Raw genomic sequence first — 25165 nt, forward strand, 5'->3', positions numbered from 1 at the left:
GCTTTACTAAAGGCTACACATTTCCCTTTGAGTATTTCTTGGGCTGCCATCTTGATGCTTTCAATCTCTTCAGTTCTAAATCTTTTATTTTCATTTCCATTGTTTATTGTCAATTCCTAGTTTTATTGTATTATGGTCAGTAAACATGGTCTGCATGTTAAAAAATGTTTTTAAATATCCTGAGCTTCCTGTGTGACCTGAGATACGTGGTCAATTCTCATGAGTTTTCTATATGTGTTTGAAAAATGTTATTATAAATAAACTCATTTAATTCTTAGAACAACCCTATGAAGCAGAAACTATTTTTGTTCCCCATTGTACAAATAAGGAAACTGAGGCATAAAAAGGTTAAGTAACTTGCCCAAGTGTAAGTCTCAGAAACTGCTTTAGAGCCTAGTCAATCTGAATGGAAAAGTGTTTTGATGGCATTGCTTTGTTGTCTTCTTTCTTCTAATGTTGCTGAAAAATTGCATGTCAATCTGATACTTTTTTCTTTGTAAATAATCTGTTTTTTTCTTTCTGGCAGCTATTAGAGTTTTCTCTTTATAATTCATAACACAAGGCTTTGTTCAGGTAGGGTTTTGTTTTATCATTGTCATTAACAATCTGAAGGACTATAATCTGGTTTCTGATTACATTCTAAATAAAATCAAAATTCCTTACATTGGAAGACCCTAAAACTATGGGTCTGGACTGATCTGTCATCTCATCTCCTGCCCCCCTCACCACACACACACACACACACACACACACACTCTTACTACTCATCATCTACATAGGCCTTCTGGGTTTTCCTCAACTACACTACTTAATTCCACTTTAGGTTTTTGCTCCCACTTCTTTTCCTAGAAAGTTCTGCACTCACATGTCTGCCTGGAGGATACTTCTTCTCATTCAGTGCCCAGTGGAAATTGTATTCCTTAGCCTTTCTCCCACCTGACCCAAAGGAAGCCCCTGACAACACAAAGTGATTTTTACCACATCACCTGGTTTTATTTTCTTACCAACAACCACTCTTCTTAAAATAACTTATTTGCTTTGTGTCTTACCTTCCCCCTTTCACTAGAATACAAGCTCCATGCAAGCAGGGAATTAATCTAATCTTGTTCACCGCTGTATGCCCAGTGAACCATAACCACACCTAACCCACAGCAGACACTGAATCTGTATTTGCTGAATTAAATATACCTTCGAATATTATTTTTTATTGATTTATCCTTTTATTGGATGGTGGAACTTCTGGGTTTTCCTCCTTGTCTTTTACATTTTCCATCAATTTTATCTTTTTGGGAATTCCAGCTTAACTTCCAATTAATTCATTCTTCAGTGGAGTCCAGTCTGCTCTTGAAGTTTTTTCTCAACAATAAATGTCTTTAATTTATAAATTCTCCAACTTCTTTTTACAACTGCCTGTCATTGTCCTTATTGCATGGATGTAACACATTCCTTTATGTCTCTGAATATTCAAATGTTTAAAGTCCTGTTCAGACTCTATCATCTTTTTTACCTCCAGTATACATTTTTATGTCTGCTTTAGTTTTCTAACCAATTAGAAAAGCACACTCACAGTTGCCTTTCATTACCCCATAAGGTTTCTGGGAGACCAGTAGTTTTATTATATTAATAAATTTATAAAAGCTGAAAAGCCCTATAGAGCTTGCAGTATCATCATTTTATTTATCTTAGTCTTTATTATTTTATTCAACTCAACTAAAAGCAACAAACATTTATTAAGCACCTGGTATATTACAGGCAGCAGCAGATGACCTCAGTGCCTGACCCAGAGAAGGCAACCAATAATAGTGTTGATTGAAAAAAAGCTTATAATAATAGGATGAAAAAAATTGAAATATAAGAGGAATGGGATAGGATTTTCCAAGACAAGATATTAGAGTTTAACATTTCAGAGGTAGAACAGTTTTGAGTGGTCTTCTGTGATTGGAGTGGGTCCAAGAGATGATCGGAGATAGAGAGTGGAGATATGAGTGGCTCTTTGGAAAGTAAGGAGTTGACAAAAGGTGAAGGATGGAAGGCTATTTTGTTATCCATCTATAGCAGTGGTTTTCAACAGCAGCTGATTTTTACTCCCAGGGGACATTTGGCAATGTCTGAAGATATTTTTGGTTGTCACAATTGGAGGGGTGATACTGGCATCAAACGGATCGAGGCCAAGGGTACTGCTAAACATTCTCCATCGCACAGAACCGAACCCACAACAAATAACTGTCTAATTCAGTTCTAAGGTTGAGAAACCCTGTAAAACTATGTGAAATTGCAGAGCATGATTGCAGGATATAAGGTGAAGAGAAAAGCTATAAATAAGGTGCCTACCTTGATTACATTTCAACTTCTTTTGTTTGCCAGGTAAAACTGAACAGGCCACATAATCTTTCTAGACCTCAGTTTCCCTCTATAAAGGAGACTATTACCCTTTACTGATCTCACCATCTATCACTCTTTTGAAGAAAGAATGAGGACTTGACCTGAACCCCCCAGTTCCTCCCATTCAGTAGCCTGCGGCTTGCACCAGTCACTAACTTCAGTCACCCTAGCTCTTCCTCTGTAAAATTAAGATAATATCTACTCCACAGTGTCTCTGTGACGCTTAAATGAGATAATGTAAGAGAAGATGCCCCATACAGTGCTTGGCATATGGTAGGCACTCAATTAAATACTTACTGAACCCAAAGGTGGGGGCGGTTTCGAATGCTTCAAGAGAAAGAGTAAATCATTAAGAAAAAAATTTATTATATTGTTATTTTGATTTTTGTCATAGTAAATTTTCCTGTTTACCATTTGTGTTTTGTGTTATCTATTCTCATGCATACGTTAAAATTATATCTACTTTAATGCATGCGTTGTAAACATTTTCTTTTTTACTTTGGTATACGCTGCCACTTTGTGTCATCACCGTATGTTATTGGTAGAGACCGCTTTGTTTTTACTAAGAGCAATGGAAATATGTGTCAGTAAAGAGCTGACCATCAAACTGACTCCTCCCACCTGTTTACTTTAACAGGTTGTGGCAACTGAAGAAGACCTCGTCCCGCCCAGCCTGGTGCAGCCGCCTCCTAGAGCAGATGGGCTGGACCACAGAATTGCAGCTCACATTGTGTCCATCCTGCCCTCTCTCTGTCTCACAGAGAAGGAGAAAAAGGTCAGATGGCATGAGATATCCAAAGAGCTTGCATGCTTTGAAAAAGTATGGATTCTCTTTTTAAGTCACTATATTTCAATTTGAATAGAATCTCCATGAAATATTCTTATCTGAAGAAGAAAATGAAAGCAAAGCAGTGCCCAAAGGCCCTCTCCTATTGGACTATCATGATGCACATGCTTACAAGAAGTATGCTCTAAAGGTAATAATAATTGGGTTTCCCTGAGGAGAAGTGATGCAAGAAAGCCTTGTTTGTAATCATTCGTTGAAGAAATTGGGGTTAGATAGTTTCACTGATGGAATTAAAAGTAATATTCAAAATGGATACCTGCTTGCAAAGTGAGACCTCAGGAAATAGAGGTGCATATGGGAGCAAAGAAAACTTGTCTAATTATAGAGGCCCAGTTAACCATTTAATTGATTGTGAGTACACCAAATTTGCATTAAAACCTTATAGTTATTTGCTTTAGCTATCTTAACAATGTGAACAACTAGTGGAAGCCAGAGAAGGATCTCAGAAGGGAGAGATGACTATATATGAGACTTTGGCAGTTTGTCACAGCAAGTGAAGGATCCATCATTTCTGTGCACCAGGAACCTCTGGCAAAGTGAGAACGAGCTTTTTTGACCTTCAGCAAAATACCAACAGTTTGTCTTCCCCAATTACGATTGATTTCCCCTGTTTCCAAATAATGAGAGCGAAGGTATCAGGTTTTGCCTTCTCCATATGCATAAGGCACTTGACAGCTTACTCTAATGTCTTCTGTCATGTTGCTCTTTTTCATCAGGACCAAAAGAATTTTGACCCAGTTCAAATTGAGCAGGAGATGCAGTCCAAGTTGCCACTGTGGGAATTCCTTAAATTCCCTCTGCCCCCGCCATGGAACAGCACTAAACGTCTAGCTACAATTCATGAGCTCATGCACTTCTGTACAAATGGTGAGTAGATTTTTTTGCCTTAGTTTAAATTCATTCATTTATGGTCATATGTGCTTCTTAAGATTACACTCCTATTTGCAAAAAGTATTTTAATTATTGAAAGAGCTTTCAGAGACTGAGGTGGGTATTTTGATTCTCTAACCTTGAATAATGTCATTAGCAATAGTATGACAGCTATGATGCATAACATTCTTCAATTTGATGCCCTGGGTCTTCTTTCCACTGCGTTTCCATGACAAGAATAATCTGCTTCTTCCTTCTTTTTCCCTGCAACCCACCCCCACATCCCTTCCTTGACATCATTGCAGAAAGCATGGTGATCCCTATCCTAGGTAAAAGCACAGAGTAGAGAGCCCCCCTGGCGGTGTGGTGCCTAGAGTGTGTTGATTCAAGTTCACCTCCTCTCATAGAAGGAAGGGTCATTTTATAATCTTTGAGGACAGCGGAAAGAGAGGTAATTTTGAGAATCTAAAATCAGCTTCTCATTGCAGAGTTCACTGAGATTTTAGATACAGTCATCTCCTTCAAAAACTGTATTTCCAGGGCTGCCTGGGTGGCTCAGTCAGTTAAGTGTCTGACTTCGGCTCAGGTCATGATCTCAAGGTCCTGGGATGGAGCCCCACATCTAGCTCCCTGTTCAGCTGGGGGTCTGCTTGTCCCTCTGCCTCTACCCCTCAGCCTGCTCATGCTCTCTCTTTCTCTGTTTCTCAAATAAATAAATAAAATCTTTAAAAAATAAAAACCAACTTTATTTCCACTTGAAGCGATCAGCAATACATTCCCACTTACAAGAAGGAACATGAAATTATAGACATCTTTATTTGACAAGAAAGCATTTACCCTAGAAAAGAGAAAAGTGCCTCGTTTCATTTCTCACTCTAAGCAAATCATGAAATATTTTATTCTTGATTTGTTCTTTGATTTTTAAGTAGACGTAATGGTAAGGAAACAACAAAATCTTTGGACTACTGTCATGTCATCACCTCATGGAAAAGCAGGGGAGAGCCTACCCACCTGGGTATGTGGAGAACTTTGTTTACATAACCGCCCTGTTACTGATGTTCCTGAGAATGTGTGTCCTTTGCCTATATCCTGCCACACTCCACCTCTCCTTCTGCCTGTGGTATGACTCCATGCTCTCTCCACCCTGTCTTACACACAGCACAGGATTCTTGTTTCTGTTGCTGCCATTGCCACGTCACACATATCCTGCTTACGTGTCCCCTCCAAAACCCTTGCTCCTCTTCTTCTCTCCTCTTCTCTCTATCAGCACTTCATACTTAACAGATCCAAAACCAAACTCTTGACTCCCTGAAATTTGTCCCTTCATCGTCCTCCTTATTTCAGTAAATGGCAACTGTTTTCTTCCCAAACCTAGAGTCATCCCTGATTCCTCTTTGTTTCTTATGCCCCACAACCAATACCACCACATCCCTCGCTGCCATGGCAGCCCAGGCCACTGTCACCTCTCACTTGGAGTATTTCAATAGCTTTCCAATTGGTCAACAGGCTTTCACTTTTTCACCTAGCCTTTTTTTCATGCAATAACCAGAACCATCCTTCCAAAATGTTAGTCACACCATGTACCCTCTTAACTCAGAATTCTCTAGTGGCCACCCATGTCACTCAAAGAATAATCTACACTGTTCTGCCACCCACTTTTGGAGCTCATCACCTGTCAAGGTCTCATCATTCCACTCCACTCATTCTACATTGGCCTTGCTGTGATTCCTTGAACCTGTTGGTCAACCCCTTGCCTCAGGATCTTTGCACTTGCTATTTCTCCTGCCTCCATCCCTTTTCTTCCAGATATTCACAGGACTTACTCTCCCGCTTCCTTCATATTTTTGCTTAATTGCTTAGAGGGTTTTTCTCTGACTACCTTATATAAAAAAAGAAGCCCCTCCCTAACCGCTATCACTTTTTACCCCCTCTCCTGGCTTTATCCTTCTTATCATCTCTGATATGGCATACACTTATCTGTTTGCCCTGTTTCCAGCCACCAGAATTGATACTCTAGAAGATCCGGAGTTCACTACTAACTTTACTGCTGTGGTCCCAGCTTTTACTATAATCCTTGACAACTAATATGTGCTCAAAAGATGTTTGCAAAATGAATGAATGAGCAAACTTTCCTTAATTCTGTAACTTTTCCCTTTTCCCTGTCTCTCTTCTGAATTGCCTCATGTTTTTCCCAAAAGAGCCCTCCCTGTGTCCTCATTTCTATTGGAAAAAAAGTGGAGGTTACCACGGAATCATTGATCTGCCACAATCATTTTACTTTTCCTCATGGAATCCCATGATTATTTGCTAATACCTACCTCCCACCCCTCTGCCCTGAACTTCTAAAGTGCAAGAACCAAATCTTTTCTTTGAATTTCAGGGACCTATGACAAAGCCTAATACATAGAAAAGAAAGACGAGTGAGCAAGCAAGGGAGGGAGGGAGTGGGCAAATGGATAAATAAATGCTGTGAGAAAATAAATGCACAAATGAATAGGGTCAATTGAAAGCTGATAATCTTTGAAGAGCAATTATGGAAAGTGCTACACCAGTTGAAGTGGGTGAAAAGAGGCCTTTTCTGAGCCCTAAGGAACAATAAAACCTACTGAATATAAAGTATATGTTAGACACAAGTGAGCAACTTTTTTTTTTACTTCAAATGAGAACAGTAGCAAAGGTGCTTTTGCTTAAAAATGATAAGTTTTAAACATATTTAACCAATATGGTACCCTGGAGAGTCCATGTGAATTAGTACTAATACACCTAATACTGATTAAGCTATGAAGCAATTTGTGAGCATTGTCTTGATAGATTATATCTTGACTGTGCAGCTTTCTTATTATTAGGTACTCTCCATATTTGTTGCAAAATTGTGGAGCCCATGTTTAAAGTCAGGTCAACACCCAGCGTGACGTGACTCCCTTGTCATCGTGGTGGACAGACCCCCTGGCTGCCCCTCTGTCAGCCCTGTACCATGTGGTAATAAGAGCATTCCTAGCAGCATAGTTCCTGCTTTCTTACAGAAGTCTTGAGCTGGAATGAAGTAGAACGAGCCTTTAAAGTGTTTACTTTTGAGAGCCTGAAACTCTCTGAGGTTAATGAAGAAGGAAAGCTAATGCCTTCTGAGATGATGTATGGGACAGATTCTGAGATGTTCAACATACCATGGGACAACCCTGCCAGATTTGCTAAACAGATAAGGCAGCAATACATCATGAAAATGAATGTCCAAGAGGCCAAACCCCAAACAGGTACACTGCATGGAGGGAATCAAAGGAATTCTTACATTTTATGATTGTCAATTTTTCTAGCATTATATCTAATGGATTCTCTTCAAACTGACTAGATACTGAAACCAAAGACAGAATTCTATTTGTGGATCAGAATTGGTCAACATCTGTGCAAGAGGATGAGATCTCTAAAGAACCTTCAGATGCTCGTCAGTCTGATTCTAATAATATGAAGCATTCTGACCCGAACAGTAAGGAACCCTTAGACCCTGATAATATACAGCTGTCAGAGCACGAGACTAGTTTGAAGACTCAGATCCAGTCTGGGCCTTCAGGTGAGCAAACGTGTGTCTGTGTGTGTGTGCGTGTGTGTGTGTGTACACTATTATAGGATGTATTAGCCCCCAAAATGATTCAAGAAACATTATCTAAATTTAAATGCCTCCCTATTTCAACTGAAGACTGTTTAATAGCTAAGTTAAAATTAAACTTTGCTACTGAGTGTTATTATTCAGTCCTTGTTATTTCAACCCTTGTTTTTAAAAATATCCGAAGGCCTGTTAGTCCACTTTTACCTTAGTAAATACAGTAAGGTGAACATAATTAAAACTTTCATTAGTATTTCATAGGGTTATTGTAATTATATGAAAAAAATATTAAAAATTACCTGCAATAAATAGTGAACTGCCCACTACAGAGCTTGGTACAAAATCAATGCTCAATGAAGAACAAGGATTCCCTTTCTCTCTTCTTTATAGTTCAGGTAATGACTCTTACTGTAGAATATACCATCATAAATATTGTTATATTAGGAGCTATAGAAGCATAGGAGACTGTTAGGTTAAATTTATTGAGCTATCTTATGCACAGCTATCAGATTAATTACCCCAAATCCAGCTGTTCGTTTCCTGCTTACAACCCTCAATGGCTCCCTACTAACAGAACCCAACACTTTGGCCTGCTATACGTGCTTCTGCAGTCGTACCAAATTACTTTTCCAAAACCTTTCTGCTTTTTCCCTTTTGCTCACTCATGCCATGCTCTAGGCAAATAGAATTAAGCTCTATTTCCTCTACACAGCCTGCTGTTTTCAATCTCTGTGTCTTTCCTCCACAATACCCTCCACCCGGAGTTCTCTTTTTGATTATGATTAAGATTTCAGTGGCACTTCCATAAAGCTTTGTTAGATGTGTCCCTCTCGAAATGGCTCCCTTAGCATTCCCATGGTCATAATTAATCTGTGCTTCCTTTATGGCATTAGTTATCATTTCCTACTACTTATTATAATTATTCATATGGCTATATTAAGTTTCCATAGTACTATAGCTTTTTAGAGGTCACAGGTATGCTTATCTTAAAAATATTAATGGTATACTGGACCATAAAACACATCTCAGCAAATTTTCACAGGATTAAAACTACAGAGTATACTCTCAAAACCCAGTGAACTTATGGTGGCCATTAGTTATGAAAAATAATGAGAAGACACCCAAATTTTCAAAGAGAAAAAGTCACAATAGAAATTAGGAAAGATTTCAAGTTGAATGGTAATGAAAATACTGAATATCAAAATTTCTATAATGCAACTAAAGCAAGGGATACTCAGAGAGAAGCTCACAGCTTTAAATGAATACATTTTTAAAAGAAAGAAAAATTAATTAGCTAAACATCAACCTCAAGTTCTTAGATAAAGATGAACAAAATAAATCCAAATAAAGTGAAAGGAAGAAAAAAATAAGTAAATTATTGACATAGAAAATATAGATGTGTGGGCACCTGGGTGGCTCAGTTGGTTAAGCATCTGCCTTCGACTCAGGTCATGATCCCAGGGTCCTGGGATCGAGTCGCACATCGGGCTTCCTGCTCAGTGGGGAGCCTGCTTCTCTGCCCCTCCCTGGCTTGTTCTCTCTCTTTCTCTCTCTCTCTCGCACATGTGCTCTCTCAAATAAGTAAATAAAATCTAAAAAAAAAAAGAAAATATAGATGTAATAAGGAAGAACAAATACTACAAAAGTCTGGTTCTTTGAAAATACTTTTAAAATTTGATAATTTTTTTAAATAAAAGGCAGACCACAAAAAAAGGAAGCATGAATAACCTTATTAGTAATAAAGCCATAGCAGGAATAAAAATCATCAGGAATAAAGAAATAGACTTTCCTCTGATTCTACAGAAATGTAAAAAATAGTAGGAGGATATGAACAACTTTATTCCACTAAATCTTAAAATAAAATGAGCAAATCACTAGAAAAGTATATCTTACCAACAATGACTCAAGAAGAAATAGAAACATGAATAGTGTTGTAATCATTTAAATAAATTAAATCAATAATTAAAGATCCTCCTGAATAAGACATACCAAACCCAAATGATCTTATTTACAAGTGATACCAAAACTCAAAAAAAAGAAATAATTCTAATCTTATTATTTATCTATTTGAGAGAAAAAGTGACAGAGCACAAGCAGGGGGAACAGTTGAGGGAGAGGGAGAAGCAGGTTCCCCACCAAGCAGGGAGCCCAATGCGGGGCTCGATCCCAGGACCCTGGGATCATGACCTGAGCCGAAGGCAGACGCTTAACCATCTGAGCCACCCAGGTGCCCCGAAATAATTCTAATCTTAAAAATTATTCCCAGAAATAAAAAATGGATATCCTCCCCTACTCATTTTACAAAGCTAGCATAAACCTTATAATAACACAGTCAAGCATAGTACAACAAAAGAAAATCATAAATCAAACTCATTCATTAACATAGATGCAAAAATCCTGAATAAAATATAAGTAAACTGATCTAGCAATATACAAAATGATAATAATACAGAACAAACAAGTTGTTTTTATAACAGAAATAGAGGAAAAACATACATTATAAAAATTAATATAATTTATCAATTAACACTGAGAAAAATGATATAATCATCTCAATAGATGCAGAAAAAGTGCTTAAAACTCTATAGCAATTTATGAAAGAAATCTTAGCAAACTAGCAAGAGAAGGAAAATTCTCTACCTTATAAGGTTTATTCTTAAATTACTACAACAAACATTATATATCAAGATGAAAAGTTGAAAGATTTCCCTCGGCTCCAGGAAGCTATCTACTATAAACACTTGTATTCAATATTACATTGGAGATGCTAGCCAACTCAGTAAGGCAAGAAAAAGAGATAAAAGTGTAAGGTTTGAAAAGGAAGAAATAAAACTATTACTATTTGTAAATATTGTAAATGTAGAAATCCCAAAATAATCCACACAAAGACATCAGGATTAATATGATAGCTTAACAAGGAAGTCATGGTTATGAAAGGACACACATAAGATGTCTGCAGTGCTGGGTCTTTTCTTTCCCATTATCCATTAAACTACACATTTATAGTCTATGTACTTCTCTGCATGTGTTATAATTTATAATTTTTAAAAGCATTAAACAAGAGTAAGTGGTCTGTGGCACAAGAGAACAGTTATTAAGTCAGTATTGACTGAATGGTCATCTTGCCATTTTCATTAATTTAGATGATGATAAAAGAGAAAGTCATCGATGGAGTAGAATTAGGGAAAATCTGCTTGCTTAGTAGAGCAGATAAGTGAGGGTGAGGGGGACAGAGAGAAGGAGATAACATTTTTTTTAGCATTGTCCTGCTATATTCCAAGCACTCTGCTAAGACATTTTATATGTATTAACTAGTATTTGATATAAACCTCAAGTCTGTGAGTAAGATGCTATTATCCTAATTCTAAAGATGAGGAGTTGAAGACTCAGAAGGGTTAAGCGACTTGTTCAACTACATACGAGTAGGAAGTCAGGATTCCAAAAGAGAGCTAACTCCAAACCAATGCTTCCTCCACTGTGTCTTGTGGCTTCCTCAGTCCCAGAAACTCCTTGTCTAGTGGTTTAGTCATACTCATCGTCTCTTCTTCATGCTGATACTTAACCTGATTTTGTTACCAAAAGGGTTGATTCCCTATTTCTCTAAGTCCCTTACCTATTAGCCAAGCTCACAAAAATAATTAAGCCAAATAAGTCAACCTGGGATGTTATGCTATTATGCATCCTGTGGGAATGTAAATATATGACAAAGAAGTCACTTTGTGTTCATGTGGATCCAGAATAAGCCAGGAGAGATATAAGGCCTGAGATTTTTTTCTTTGTATTTTGTTTTTTTCTTTAGAGCAACTGGTGTATAGTTTTCCTCAGGCAACTTTTGCCACCTGGTGGTCAAACCATGTAAATTGGCATTCCAGATCCTGGTGGAAAATAGATGGTTAGAGCAACTCTAAATTGTCAGGGCTAAAAATGCTATAATGGATAGTATATCCTAGAGGCTGAGCAATCTTAAGAACTAAGCCCCCACAACCAATAAGGGATCCTATATGATGTATGTTGATCCACATCAAGGAACTCTTACAGTTGGACAGGGGAGGGTGGCTGAGCCTTGGTATTTCACTGTGGCTGTTAACGTCTAAGGAAATTTGTTGTTGTTGATCTTGCATTTTCCCCCTAACTCTGAATCATATTTCTAAAGCAGCCACTTGAAATCATTTTAAGCAAAGCAGAAATTGTCCATGTATTTCCTGCACAACCATCTTAGCATCAAATACATATAAAAACCTGTTCCTGGATGTGAAGGACTAAATATTTGTGCTTTTCTTACCAAACACTGGATTTCCATCTGAGACTGTTTTTGAACTTGACAGGGCCTATTGGATATTTATGAAAAACCTGAGAGTTGATAACCGTGAGGCTATAGGTTTAGATGTGCCCTTTATGCTTGTTGGGTGTTTTTTTAATAAAGTAACTGCTTTGCAGAGGGATCTTGTTATCTCTAAAGTAAAACAGATTAGGAAAGCTGTTTTTCAAAGGGATGAGAAAGCATCCATTTCCAGATGTGTCAAAAACTACTGAATCACACTGTCAAAGGATTATGCGGTTGAAGGCAGAATCAGAAAGAAAGAAAAAATGATTTTTACTGTACTCTTAAATGAAGAGTTCAGATTAGTTTTAGAGTGCTCTTTCCTTTGACAAAATAACTGATGCACAATTTTTTAGAACATATTTTCTAAACTGGAGACTTTTTCTGCTAGATCCTTAAACACAGGAGGGAATATCAAATCTCCCGGAAATCTGGCAGACTACAGAATAGAATAATTTTTATTCCACAGATTTCATATCAGTTGCTTCAAGGACACATGGGACATCATGGTCTATTTAGAGTTATAGTTGGCCTGAGTTTTCTCTTGAGTAGATATATTTATATAAATACTGAACTGAATTGATTTTATAGTTTTCCTGTAAATCAAAATGGAACATTCTTGCTGTCACCTTCACCAGCCCAAGGCAAGATGAAACCAGTAGCGAAAATATAACTAGCTATGCTCCTAAAAGAAAGAGAAACATTGGCCTATCCTTGGTAGACGCAATTAACTACACCCTCTAGAAGTGCAGCTATGGTTCTCTTTGCCAAAAATGAAGTTGAATCTAATGCTTACCCTAAAACAAGCTTTTGTTTTGCGTTTCTTCCACAGTTCTGCTCTCTCTATAGCTTTACATACATTTCCAGTTTTATTATGTGATGTAGATTTTCCTCATTCAAGCAAAACAAAATGTACTGAATCTCTCCCACGTGCTGGGTGCTCAGGGTACAGTTATAGAAAACAGGATCAAGTTCTTATTCTCTAGGAATTCACATTGAGATGGAGAGGTAGACAAACAAATAAATATTAGGCACTAGTAAATGCTATGATTCAAAATAAAACAGGGTAAAAGGCAGAAAGGCTCTTGAGGAGGTAACATTTGAGCAACGATGTGGATGAAGTGTTTGAACCAGGTGATTATCTAAAAGCAAAGCATGTAAGAAAGAAAAACAAGTGCAAAAACTTTAAGACACAGCAAGCAACCTGGTGAGTCCGGAGAGGAATGAGCAAAGGAGAGTGAAAGGGATGTGTTTGGAGAGTGAAGGTGGAACCATTTTATATATGACTATGTAGGGATCAATTTGCTGTTGTTCTAAGGGTGATAAAAGGCCAAGTTGGCTCAGCTATTCAGTAACATCACAAATATGTTACCACAAGATTCATCACCCACTCCATTTCTGTGGTCAAACTTGGAATATGCTATATAGTTTAACCATTTCTATATGAGAGATTCAGAATCACAAGAGCTATAGTTTAATCAGTGAGTATTTGCAACTCATAAAGGTACATTTTTAGAAGTGAGGGAGATAGGGCAGAATATCTGATATGATTTAGGAATGCATCATATAGGAAGCTGAGTTCTTTTCAAAGGGTTCAGTATAACTTTTCTAGGTAGACACTGATTTAGAATTATTGACACAAACACCTTTTTGGAGGCATGAAACATGCCTTTCAGGAATTACCTTTTCAGCACAGAAACATAGATCATATGGGCAGCAAAAAGGCACAGCACTGACAAAGGCAAGAACAAAGCCCAAACACAACTGGATGTTGGTGTCTTTGATTTACAGAACAGACCACGAACAATGAGATCAAAGATGAAGGAGTCACAAAGGCTGAGCCTCTTGAAAAGGTAAGGAATTGTTTTGCTAAAAGTGTAAATACAAGTAAGATGATCTGAAAAAACTGTGACCCAGAGTGAGAAACACACACACACACACACAAAGGAGATGTTCAGCAGGAGAAGGAAGGGGATTGCTCAGACATACCCAGACTAGCTCCAACTGGAGAAAAAGGAGTTAATTTCACTAGCGGCTTAAGCAAAACTTCCAAGCTCCATGCCCCTCTCTAGACAGTGTGGCTTGGCAACCTCACAAACACCTGCTGACCATACAGCCATGTAGAACTAATGCTGTCTTGAAGTGAGTTCAGAAAACCTGCCTATAATTGCTAACAGGACTCAGAAGAGTATAACCTAACAATAAAAATATTTAGATTATGTTGCTCATAAAAAAAAAAAAAAACTCAAAGGCATACTCTTTCTGGCAGCAGTTCTCCTAAAATGTTGCCATATGGATTTATACATATGCAGATTTCCCCAATTAGATGGACTGCGTGCTGGTTAGTTGATGGAGTCCAAGAGGGCTCCATTTGGACTTGCACAAATTAAAGCTGAAATTGCACTCCTGTGATTTTTTTAGAAACCCAAGAAGATGACTGTGGAAGCCAAGTTAGAGGACATAAAGAAAACGCAACAACGCAGTCTAATGGACTGGAGTTTCACTGAACATTTTAAACCGAAAGTTCTGCTTCAGGTATTAATGAACCGTGAGTCTCTAGGAGACGGTTGGACAGGTTTGGGGAGTCATGGGGTGATTTAGAACAGTTCACTTCTAGGTCACTCTCTCAGATCTCGTTCTGATCAATATTCCCATTTACTTCAGCTATAAAAGGAATTTATTCCCAAGCTGACAGCAACCTTATTTTTCCCATATTGCCTATCCTTTCTATTAAGTTTTCACTGCATTTAGAAGTATTTTTTTTTCTAAGATTGATTTATTTATTTGAAAGAGAACAGGGGGAGGGGCAGAGGAAGAGGGAGAGAGAGAATCTCAAGCAGACTCCCCACTGAGCATGGAGCCTGAGGACCCTGAGATCATGACCTGAGCCAAAACTGAGAGTTGGATGCCCAACTGTCTGAGGCACCCAGGCACCAAAGTATTGACCTGATACAGTTAACAAGTCAATGGAACCTGCAATAGTTAGCATTTATTGAGCACTTAACTATATGCTAGCAATGGCTTGTAAGTGTTATCTGCTCATTTAATCCTTGCAACAATCCTATAAAATAGAAACTATGTAAATCATAGGAAACTGAGACAACTTGACCAGCAGTAACTTTTGCCCAAGGTCACTGGCTGGTGAGTGAGAGAAGCAGGATATGAACCCAAGAAATCTGGCCCCAGAACTTGTGCTCTTAACCACTATGAAAAAAAACAAGGAATCGTACATTTTCTGTTTACATGTTTTATGCAAAAACCCATACTAATTTTTGTTTTATCTTTTTTAGTTTTAATCTTACCAGTATCAAAGTTTTACATCCACATATTGTTAAAGCCAAAAAGTTCTATATAGAGTCTTACAAAAAATAGCAGCTCTCTCCCACCCCTATGCTTAAATTCCAGAGGTAAAAACCTTCAAGGTATTTATTTACCTAATTACTTATTTACCTATTTACCTATTTCTGGTGTTACTTAACTCAGTAAGTTTAGTTTTAGTTTTGGTTGGGCATCATCATCAATTGATTCCCTCTTGAGAAAACAGCTCTGCCAACCCCCATGCAACACACACACACACACACACACGCAAACAAGTACACACTCACTCATACACTCCTACACACACATGAGCACTTCTTGCCATCTGCTAACACTGTTAACCATATCATCATTTTTGGTTAGACCAATATTCAATATATATTTCATTTGAATAAATGTTATTTATTCATAGCTGAACCATGTAAATACCCTATGATTACATTTCCCTTTTTGATACTAATTTTTGTTTTCCCCAGAGTTTGTTTTCCCATTTTCTTCATTTGTGTAGTTTACTACGCATTTGTCATTACTCACCCCCACGCTCTCTACCAAAGAGTAAAATCTCCTCTCAATACATTCAAACCTAACGGGCATTCTATCAGTTTTACTATCTAAGCCACCTCTCTCCCATATGTTCTGAACTCCCACTAGCCCTCCAGGCCTGCTTCGCGGCTGTGGACCTGGCAGTTTTCTTTATTGTCATCCTGGCCACAGCTTTGGCCTCTCTTTCCAGCCAGATACTCAGGCTTCTGAACCCCATGTCATCTTCTTTCTCGGGTTACTCTCCTTTTGTAGGGGACTATCTCTTCTAGTTGCTTCCTGAATTAAAATAGATGGCAGGACTCTGGAAAACAGTATGGAGTTTCCTCAAAAAGTTGAAAATAGAGCTACCGTATGACTCAGGAATTGCACTACTGGATATTTACCCCAAAGATACAAATGTAGGGATCCAAAGGGGTATGTGCACCCCAGTGTTTATAGCAGCAATGTCCACAATAGCCAAACTATGGAAAGAGCCAAGATGTCCATTGACAGATGAATAGATAAAGAAGATGTGGTATATATATACAATGAAATATTATGCAGCCATCAAAAGGAATGAAATCTTGCCATTTGCAATGACATGGATGGAACTGGAGGGTATTATGCTGAGCAAAATAAGTCAATCAGAGAAAGACATGTATCATATGACCTCACTGATATGAGGAATTCTTAATCTCAGGAAACAAACAGGGTTGCTGGAGTGGGGGGGGTGGGAGGGATGGGGTGGCTAGGTGATAGACATTGGGGCGGGTATGTGCTATGGTGAGCGCTGTGAATTGTGTAAGACTGATGAATCATAGATCTGTACCTCTGAAACAAATAATACATTATATGTTTAAAAAAAAAAAGAAGATAGTAGGAAGGGAAAAATGAAGGGGGGGAAATCGGAGGGGGAGACGAACCATGAGAGACTATGGACTTGAGAAACAAACTGAGGATTCTAGAGGGGAGGGGGGTGGGGGGATGGGTTAGCCTGGTGATGGGTATTAAAGAGGGCACGTTCTGCATGGAGCACTGGGTGTTATACGCAAACAATGAATCATGGAACACTACATCAAAAACTAATGATGTAATGTATGGTGATTAACATAACATAATAAAATAAAAAAATAAAAAATAAATAAAAAATAAAATAGATGGCAGGTAAATTTGGGGAGCATTGGATGTTTGAGAACATCTTAGTTCTACCCTTACATCTGAGTGACATTTATATAAAATGCTAAGTTAGAAGACATTTTCCCTGAAAATTTGAAGCCATTCCTCAGTAGTGTTCTAGCTTCTTGGATTGTCCTTGAGAAAATAAAAATGAAATTCTGATTCCTGATCAGTTGTTCGAGTCTGTTTATTTTCTGCTCTCTGGAAGATTTTAAGATCTTCTGTTTGTTCCAGTGTTCTTGGTTTCCTGTTGCTGGTTCTCTTTCCAAGTATCATACTGGTAAGCCTGGTACAATCCAGAAACTCCTGTCTTTATATTCTGGGAAATGTTCTAGTCATTTCTCTGATCATCATCTCCTTTCCATTTTTTCTCTTCCTTCTTTCTGGAACTCCTGTTATTCTAGTGCTGGACTTCCTGGACTGAACTTCCAATTTGCTTACTTTTCCTCTCCTAATTTCCAATACCTGCCTTCTTGTTCCGGAGATACGGCTCAGCTTTCACCCAGTTCTTCTACTGAGCCTTCTTTTTCTGTTATCATCATGGTTAATTTCCTAAAGTTCTATTTATAATTGCAAATTACCTTTTTATAGCATCTTGTTCACATTCCCTGATACCATATCTTCTCATCTCTGTGAGAATGTTAAAGTCCTTTGAAGTCTTAGTGTTTTCTCCCTGCATTGTCTCTTTTTCCTCAAGTTCATTTTGTTTTTTTCTCAAGTTTTTTGGGTTTTTTTTTTTGCGGGGGTCTTCATTTTTCATATTAGAGTGTAATACCTAATGACATTTGCCCTTTTGTTCATGTTAATAATGAGACACTAAAAATATCATAGGAAGTGCTGCATGAGCTCAGGGCCATTTATTTGTCAATAAATGGATTTCATTTTGGGATATTTGGCTGGGTGGTTTCCTTGGGAGACCCATCAGTGTTGGTGTATTAGTCTGTACTCTTAAGCCATTTAGATTCTCCAGGGGAAAAAATCCTAAAATCCTAACCGAAAGACATTATTTATCTGTCAGGGATTTGGGAGCTGTTGGGGGGCAGGGAAGGCAGTTAGGCTCCTTGCCATTCAACCTCTAGATCTACATAGTTCAATGTGGTAACCACTAGTCACATGTAGCTTCCAAATACTTGAAATGTAGTTGGTCCAAATTGAGATGCTCTGTAAGTTTGCTATACTGTATATATATATATAAAACTTATATAATATAATATATATAACTAATTATCATATATATTACAATGTATATCCTATATACTTGGTATGAGTATATATACCAAATTTCAAAGATTTAATATGAAAAAAGGTGATATATATCATTAACAATTTTTATATTGATTACATAGTGAAATGATAATATTTTTGACAGATTGGGTTAAACAAAATATATTTTTAAAATTAACTTTACCTGTTTCTTTTTACTTTTGAAGTGTGACTACTATAAAATTTAGAATTACACACATAGGTCACCTTATATTTCTTAGACATCAATTTATACTTTTATGAAATTCCTTTTTTTTCTGTAGTACATCTCTCCCTTGGCAGTGCCTAGGGTCCCCTTCTTTGAATCCACTGCATCATTCTGTAGGTAATAATCCTCCCTTTGTCTGCAAACGGGGGAGATGGGCAGCCACCCCATTGCTCAGAATCGTCAAGGGCTTCTGGGGGTCATAATAGCTTCTTAAAAATATTTTAATCTTCCTATTTTCAGTGCCACTTTCTCCCCACTCTCAGAGGTACCTAATACTGCCATTTCTTGAGCCTTTCTGCACTTCTGCACACAAGTAAGTTTACTTCTAACCTCTGGGAAATTAACCTTAGAATTTGGTTTTCTATGTCTGCTGTCAGTTATCCCTTATCCTTCTGCTTTCCAGCTTCTAAAGTGTTGTCTTTGTCTCCTTTCCTGTGACCCTCAATTTCATGATATTAAAACCCAAAAATTTTACTGTTCTTTTAGTGAGGTGTCAAGAAGCACATGTGTTTAATCTTTCATCTTTAACTGGACATTTATTTCAGACTTTATTTTTTTTTCAGCTTGGCTCTGTCCTCACCATTCCATGAAGCTTCATGATCACTGTCCTGCCAGATCTAATGGACATTTATCTTTCTTCATCTTCCTTGACCTTTTAACAAGATCACAGAGCTGGTCACTTCACTGTGAAATACTTCTCACTCTCGGTTTCCAAGATGCCATACTATACTTCTCCTCAGTGCTCTGTTTGAAATTTTGTGGACCTAATGTCTAAATATCGAAATGCCTGGAGTCTCAGCCCTGAACCATCTTCTCTCTACTGTAAACATTCTTGTGATGATTTCATCTATATATATGACTTAATGCTAATGACTCCTAAAATTTTATCTTCCAAATGATTTCTCTCTGAGTTCCACACTAGAATACCTAACTCCAAATTCCACTTGAATTTCTGACAGGCATCTCAGCCTCAATGTCTCAGATGAAGCTCATAATTTTCCCACCTAAGCATGTTTCTCTCCTCACCCATCTCAGAAAGTATCACCTTCAAGCCAAAAGGCTAAGAGTCATCCTTTATCTCAGCTTTTCCTGTGTCCTGCATGTCTGATCCATCATCACACTTGGATGCCATCAAAGCTCCTCACCATCTCCACTGTTGATACGTCAGTCCAGCTACCATCCTGTTGTTCTGCCGTAGGATCCTCCTAATCATCAACCCCCACTTCTGCTCTTGCCCAATCCATTCTATGTATCAGATAGATACTCCATCAATTTCATCTTCTTAGGATATGTCTTTGAATCCAGGATGATCTATAAAAATCTTAATCAGATCTTAAAGGAAAATCTTCTTTTGTTCACTTTTGTTTTCCTAGAACCTACACAGTACCTGCCACATAGTAGGTATTTTTTTTAACTGAAGTATAATTAACATACAGTGCTATATTAGTTTCAGCTGTAAAATATAATGATTCAACTATTCTATACATTTCTCCGTGCTCATCACAGTAAGTGCCCTCTTAATCCCCCCACCCACCCCCCCTCTGGGTAACCACCAGTGTTCTCTCTGTATTTAAGAATCTGTTTTTTTGTTTGTCTCTTTTTTCTGTTTATTTGTTTCGCTTTGTAAATTCTCCATATGAGTGAAATCATATGGTATTTGTCTTTCTCTGACTGACTTATTTCATTTAGCATTACACCCTCCAGATCCATCCATGTTACTGCAAATGGCAAGAGTTCAATCTTTTGTATGTCTGAGTAATATTTAATTATATATATATGCAATAAATATATATTTAATTGTATATATAGTATATATACTATAGTATTGTATATATAGTATACATTATATATTTATTTATATATATCTATATATGTATATCTATATCTATCTATATATATATATCACATCTTCTTTATCCATTCACTTATGGTTGAACATTTGGGTTGCCTCCATATCTTTTTTTTTAAGATTTTTATTTATTTATTTATTTTGAGAGAGAGAACGAGCCTGAGCAGAGGGGAGGGGCAGAGGGAGAGAGAGAAGCAGGCTCCCTGCTGAACAGGGAGCCCTATGCAGGACTCAATCCCAAGACCCCAGGATCATGACCTGAGCTGAAGGCAGACACTTAACCAACTGAGCCACCCAGGTACCCAGTTGCCTCTGTATCTTGGCTATTGTGAATAATGCTGCAATAAGTATGTGTTTATTTTTAATTAAAAAAAAAACTATTATTATGGCACCACCAATATTAATATAGACTAATAGGTAAAAGCCAGATAGTAAAAAAAAGGAGAGGAAAGATATTATATGAAAACTTGTTAAGCACTGATTGAGAGCAACTATAACTCTGAGAAACTTAGTGCTGTAAATTCTAGCAGCCGAAGTAAATATGAAAACAAATTTTGTAGAGCTCTCTAATGGAAAGAAGGATATATATTCATCGGAAATGAACATATTTGGTTTGGGGGTTTAAAGTCTAAAAGGAATTTGCTTTTCCAAAAAATAAGTAACGGATAGTACCCTCTGTAACAAAAACAAACAAAAGCAATTCACGCAAAAATATTCACCACATGTGTATTTCTGGTATTACTTCTCAGGGAACAGATGTAAAAGTTTAAATGCCACTCCATAAAGACTCTCATACAGGGGACTAGATTGGGGAAGTCAATGTATTATTTTGGTAATGCTACCAGTGTAAAATTGAAAGCAAAAGTAAAACAGTCCTTTCCTAACATGATGTGCAATTCTATGACTTCAGATCACCCAAAGAGTAGAAAAGTGAAAGTTCCTACATGAGATTGATGTTGAAAACGAAAACAAAACAACAACCCACAGCTATCTAATTTATTTTCCTGTGACCATGTTTCCTTATGTTGATTAGCAGTGAAATGGAAGCAGGACACAAGTGTGCCTGCCCTCTCTGCCCCTCTATTGGTAGCTGCAATTGCAGGGCATGCTGAGGGTGGAATGTTTTAGAAAAGGCCAGGGGTAGAAGTCATTTGGAACAGTATGTGTGAGAAAGACTACTCACTTCGTTTCTCTATACTACAGCTTGGTATAGTGGAGAGCACTCTTTGGAATGCAAAAATGGTGACACTTGGACTGATGTGAGCACTGGTCCTAGAACTTATGAGCTCTGTGTTGTTGGATGAATCTCTTATCCTCTCGCAGCCCCAATTTCCACTAAAAAATGAGGATTTTAGTAGTTTGAAATGGGAAAAATAATTGTACCTATTGATCTGGGGATTTTAATGATGATAAAATGAAATGATCTGTTTGACGGCATGGGAAATGTTAAATAACTGCTTGACTTAATTATTATTCCCTAGCCTTAATAAAAAAACATTTGAGCAAATTCCTCTATGCCTGGAACCTAGTATCTGTTTTCCTATAAGAGTTGCTGAATTCAGCTCCAAAAAAAAAATCTACCACTTATGTTCTCACGAACAGTGAGACTAACAGTGTAGAAATAAAAAGAGGAAGATAGGGGGCTGAGATATGCCCTAGCAGGAGACCCTTCCTCTGGGGTGGGGGGGGGGGGGTGCACAACAATGCAAATATTTTGATTTCAGGTTCTTCAAGAAGCCAGCCAGCAATACAGGTGGATTGATTCTTATTACCATACCCAGGACAACTCTCTACTTTTAGTCTTTCATAATCCAATGAATATACAACATATGCATTGTGAACATTGGAATATTGCTCTTCACTCCAATGTTGGATTCAGGTAACCAACTTAGTTTAGTTAATAGCTATCTTAGTTTAGTTAGCTTGTTAGTTACTTAGTTACTTGGTTTTTAGTTCCTTAGTCTAAGCAAGGTGGTTCAAGTCAAAGAAAACTTCAATTTAGTTCACCAAGTTGAATGTTTGAGACGTACCAGCCACTGTGATAAGCACCAAGCTATACCACTAAAGAAGACAGTCATCATTCCTGGACCAGTTAAGTCTAATGAGGATACTATTACCTTACACTTGATTTATTTAGGTTCTAATAAAACTGCGTCTGAAAGATTTCAAGTAGAAACTATAAAACATGACATTCTGCATGCTGATTTTGGGTAACTCCACTTGATCTGGGGAAGACTCAAAAGTAGGGCAACTGAGTGACTTATCAACACACAGCCAGTCGCTCAGCAAACTGAGATCTCTAAGAATCAGTGATTTTTTTTTTCTTCCAAGCTCCTTAATTATTTCTTCATGATCTTAAACTTTCTTCTCCCTTCTCAGTAATGATGAGAATATTTCATTATTTTTTTCACTGCTGGTTAATATATATCCAGTATTTATTATTTGTACAGCATTGTTTTAGCTTAAAAGGATACAGAAAGATAGAGAATGGACTTACAGAATAACTGGGGAAACAGGTCCTGTGCTAATCCTTTGCTTACATATACAGCTTACATAATATAGTGCATTATTTTGGGAAGGGTAGGAACACTTCACATGGAAAACCATTTAGAGATAGTGGCTCCTTGGGGGCTGGATGGCAGGGCCCAATGGGAGAGATGATAGTGTGAAAAGATGAAGAACAGATTATCTACAACCTTTGCAGTTCTTCTAAAGTTAATCTTCTATTCAGGATTTCTATTTCTTCTTCAATTACTTTTGGTAATTTACATTGTTCTGCAACTTCATGCATGACATTTGGATTTTGGATGTCTGTTAGAATAAAATCAAACATTATTCTCATGTTCAAATGTCCATTCCTGAGACAGATGTATTAGTGTCTGTCTTTATGATTATAATTTTGTCTGTTTCTCCTGTCAGTTTTGCACGTGTACTGTGTGTATCTGTGTGTATGTTTAAATTGATTTTTGAATCTGTATTTTTAGAAGCATTCTTCTTAATGCATTGTAAGTTTTAGCAACATTTTAAAATGTCCCTCTTGTTCCCTTGAATGCTTTTGACCTTGAATTTCACCATGTTTGATTGGAGTCTCTTTTATATAAAAAAATTACTGATATAACTTTCTCAATCATTTTATGTGTCAACTAGGAATTATGTTTCACAATATTAATAGAAAACTGACTACAGTGGTTAAACTAATAAGGGGATTATTTTTCTTCTGTAGTGAGAAATCTGGACTTGGGCAGTGTCTCGGGGATAGTGCAGCTACTCACCAGAGTCATCAAGGATCTGGACCTTTTCCGGCTTCCTAGCCAGCCATCTGCCACCCTTTTATTTTTCTGCATCATTTTGATTTGTAGCTAAATGTCTTTTAAATATCAGCTTGGATTTTTTCAGCTACTCTGAGATCCTCTGTCTTTTAAAAGATTTTAGTAATAATTAATAACAATATTTTAAAACTTTATATTTTATTTTATTTTTTATTTTTTATTTACTTTTTTTTAAAGATTTTATTTATTTATTTGAGAGAAAAAGTAGGAGAGACAGTGAGAGAGTACAAGCTGGGAGGAGAGGGAGAAGCGGGCTTCCTGCAGAGCAAGGAACCTGATGCAGGACTCAATCCTAGGGCCCTGGGATCATGACCAGAGCCGAAGGCAGACACTTAACCAACTGAGCCACCCAGGCACCCATTTTTTTAAAGATTTTATTTATTTGAGAGAGACAGACAGTGAAAGAGAGATCATGAACAGGGGGGAAGGGTAGAGGGGGAGAAGCAGACTCCCTGCTGAGCAGGGAGACCAATATGGGACTCGATCTCAGGACTCTGGATCATGAGCTGAACTGAAGGCAGATGCTTAACCAACTGAGCCACCCAGGTGCCCCTATTTTATTTTATTTTATTTTATTTATTTTATTATTTTATTTTGAGAGAGAAAGAGATAGCACAGAAGTATTGGGGGAGGAGCAGAGGGAGAGAGAATCTTAAGCAGGCTCCATGCCCAGCTCAGAGCCCAACGGGGGCTCTATCTCATGTCCCTGAGATCACAACCTGAGCCAAAATCAAGAGTCAGATGTCTGTCTCACTGAGCCACCCACGTGCCCCTAAAACTTTGTATTTTAAAGAATTAATCTATTCACTTCTATTTTTATCAATAATGTCTTTGGCCTCATTCTTAGCATTTAATAAGCATATTTCTACTTTAGGATTAATAATCCCTTTTCTTCCTTTTGTTAGATCGAATTTTTAGTTCATTCTTAGTGTGTGATGTTTTTAAAGTTATACATTCTATTTATATCCTTCTAGAGGTTATCCTTTTAAATCAGATATTTAAATATTTTATATCAAAATTGGAGTTAATGAGTATTAATATCATTTCACAGAAAATGTTAAAATTTTTAACATATTTCCACTTACTCCCAACTAATAGCCTACCTCCATTTTGAAATTTTATTTCCAAATTTTATTTCCAATTATTAAGTAATATTTTTTAATCACAGACAAGTAACACAAATAATTATTTACATTTAATTACAAATTGTACTGTTTTTTTCCTCAGCCCTTTTATTTATATCCCATGTTGTCTTCTTTCTTGAATTTATTTTTTCAATGCAGCTGGAGTACATTTGTGAGTAATTCTTTCAGAACGTATCTGTGGCTGGTGAATTCCTGAATCATTGCATGCTGAAATATTGTCTATTTTGTCATCTCATTTGAATACTGATTTAGCTGTGTTCCCTCATCATAGAAAAATAGCAAGAACTCTAGGTTTTGTTTGAAAAGCAGACTCATTGAAAGGTTCTGAACTGGAGAG

At 37.3% G+C, this 25165-nt stretch overlaps 1 protein-coding gene across 4 annotated transcripts in view; it reads left to right on the forward strand.

The window, feature by feature from the left end:
* The window catches only part of SPAG17 (sperm associated antigen 17), a 233117-nt gene that overhangs the window by 86609 nt on the left and 121343 nt on the right, over positions 1 to 25165 (forward strand). For 3 of the 4 annotated variants that reach the window (XM_064588560.1, XM_064588559.1, XM_064588561.1), the window contains 8 exons: positions 3020 to 3157; positions 3246 to 3359; positions 3946 to 4096; positions 7123 to 7350; positions 7446 to 7664; positions 13810 to 13871; positions 14440 to 14553; positions 22079 to 22233. In XM_064588560.1, coding sequence (XP_064444630.1) covers positions 3020 to 3157; positions 3246 to 3359; positions 3946 to 4096; positions 7123 to 7350; positions 7446 to 7664; positions 13810 to 13871; positions 14440 to 14553; positions 22079 to 22233 — 1181 coding nt within the window. The remainder of the gene's footprint in view (positions 1 to 3019; positions 3158 to 3245; positions 3360 to 3945; positions 4097 to 7122; positions 7351 to 7445; positions 7665 to 13809; positions 13872 to 14439; positions 14554 to 22078; positions 22234 to 25165) is intronic. The other variant, XM_064588562.1, reaches the window with a different exon arrangement.

Source organism: Mirounga angustirostris, unplaced genomic scaffold (genome assembly GCF_029215605.1).
Source record: "Mirounga angustirostris isolate CCGP_5_RB_7025 unplaced genomic scaffold, mMirAng1.0.hap1 SCAF_4, whole genome shotgun sequence".
Lineage (NCBI taxonomy): Eukaryota > Metazoa > Chordata > Mammalia > Carnivora > Phocidae > Mirounga > Mirounga angustirostris.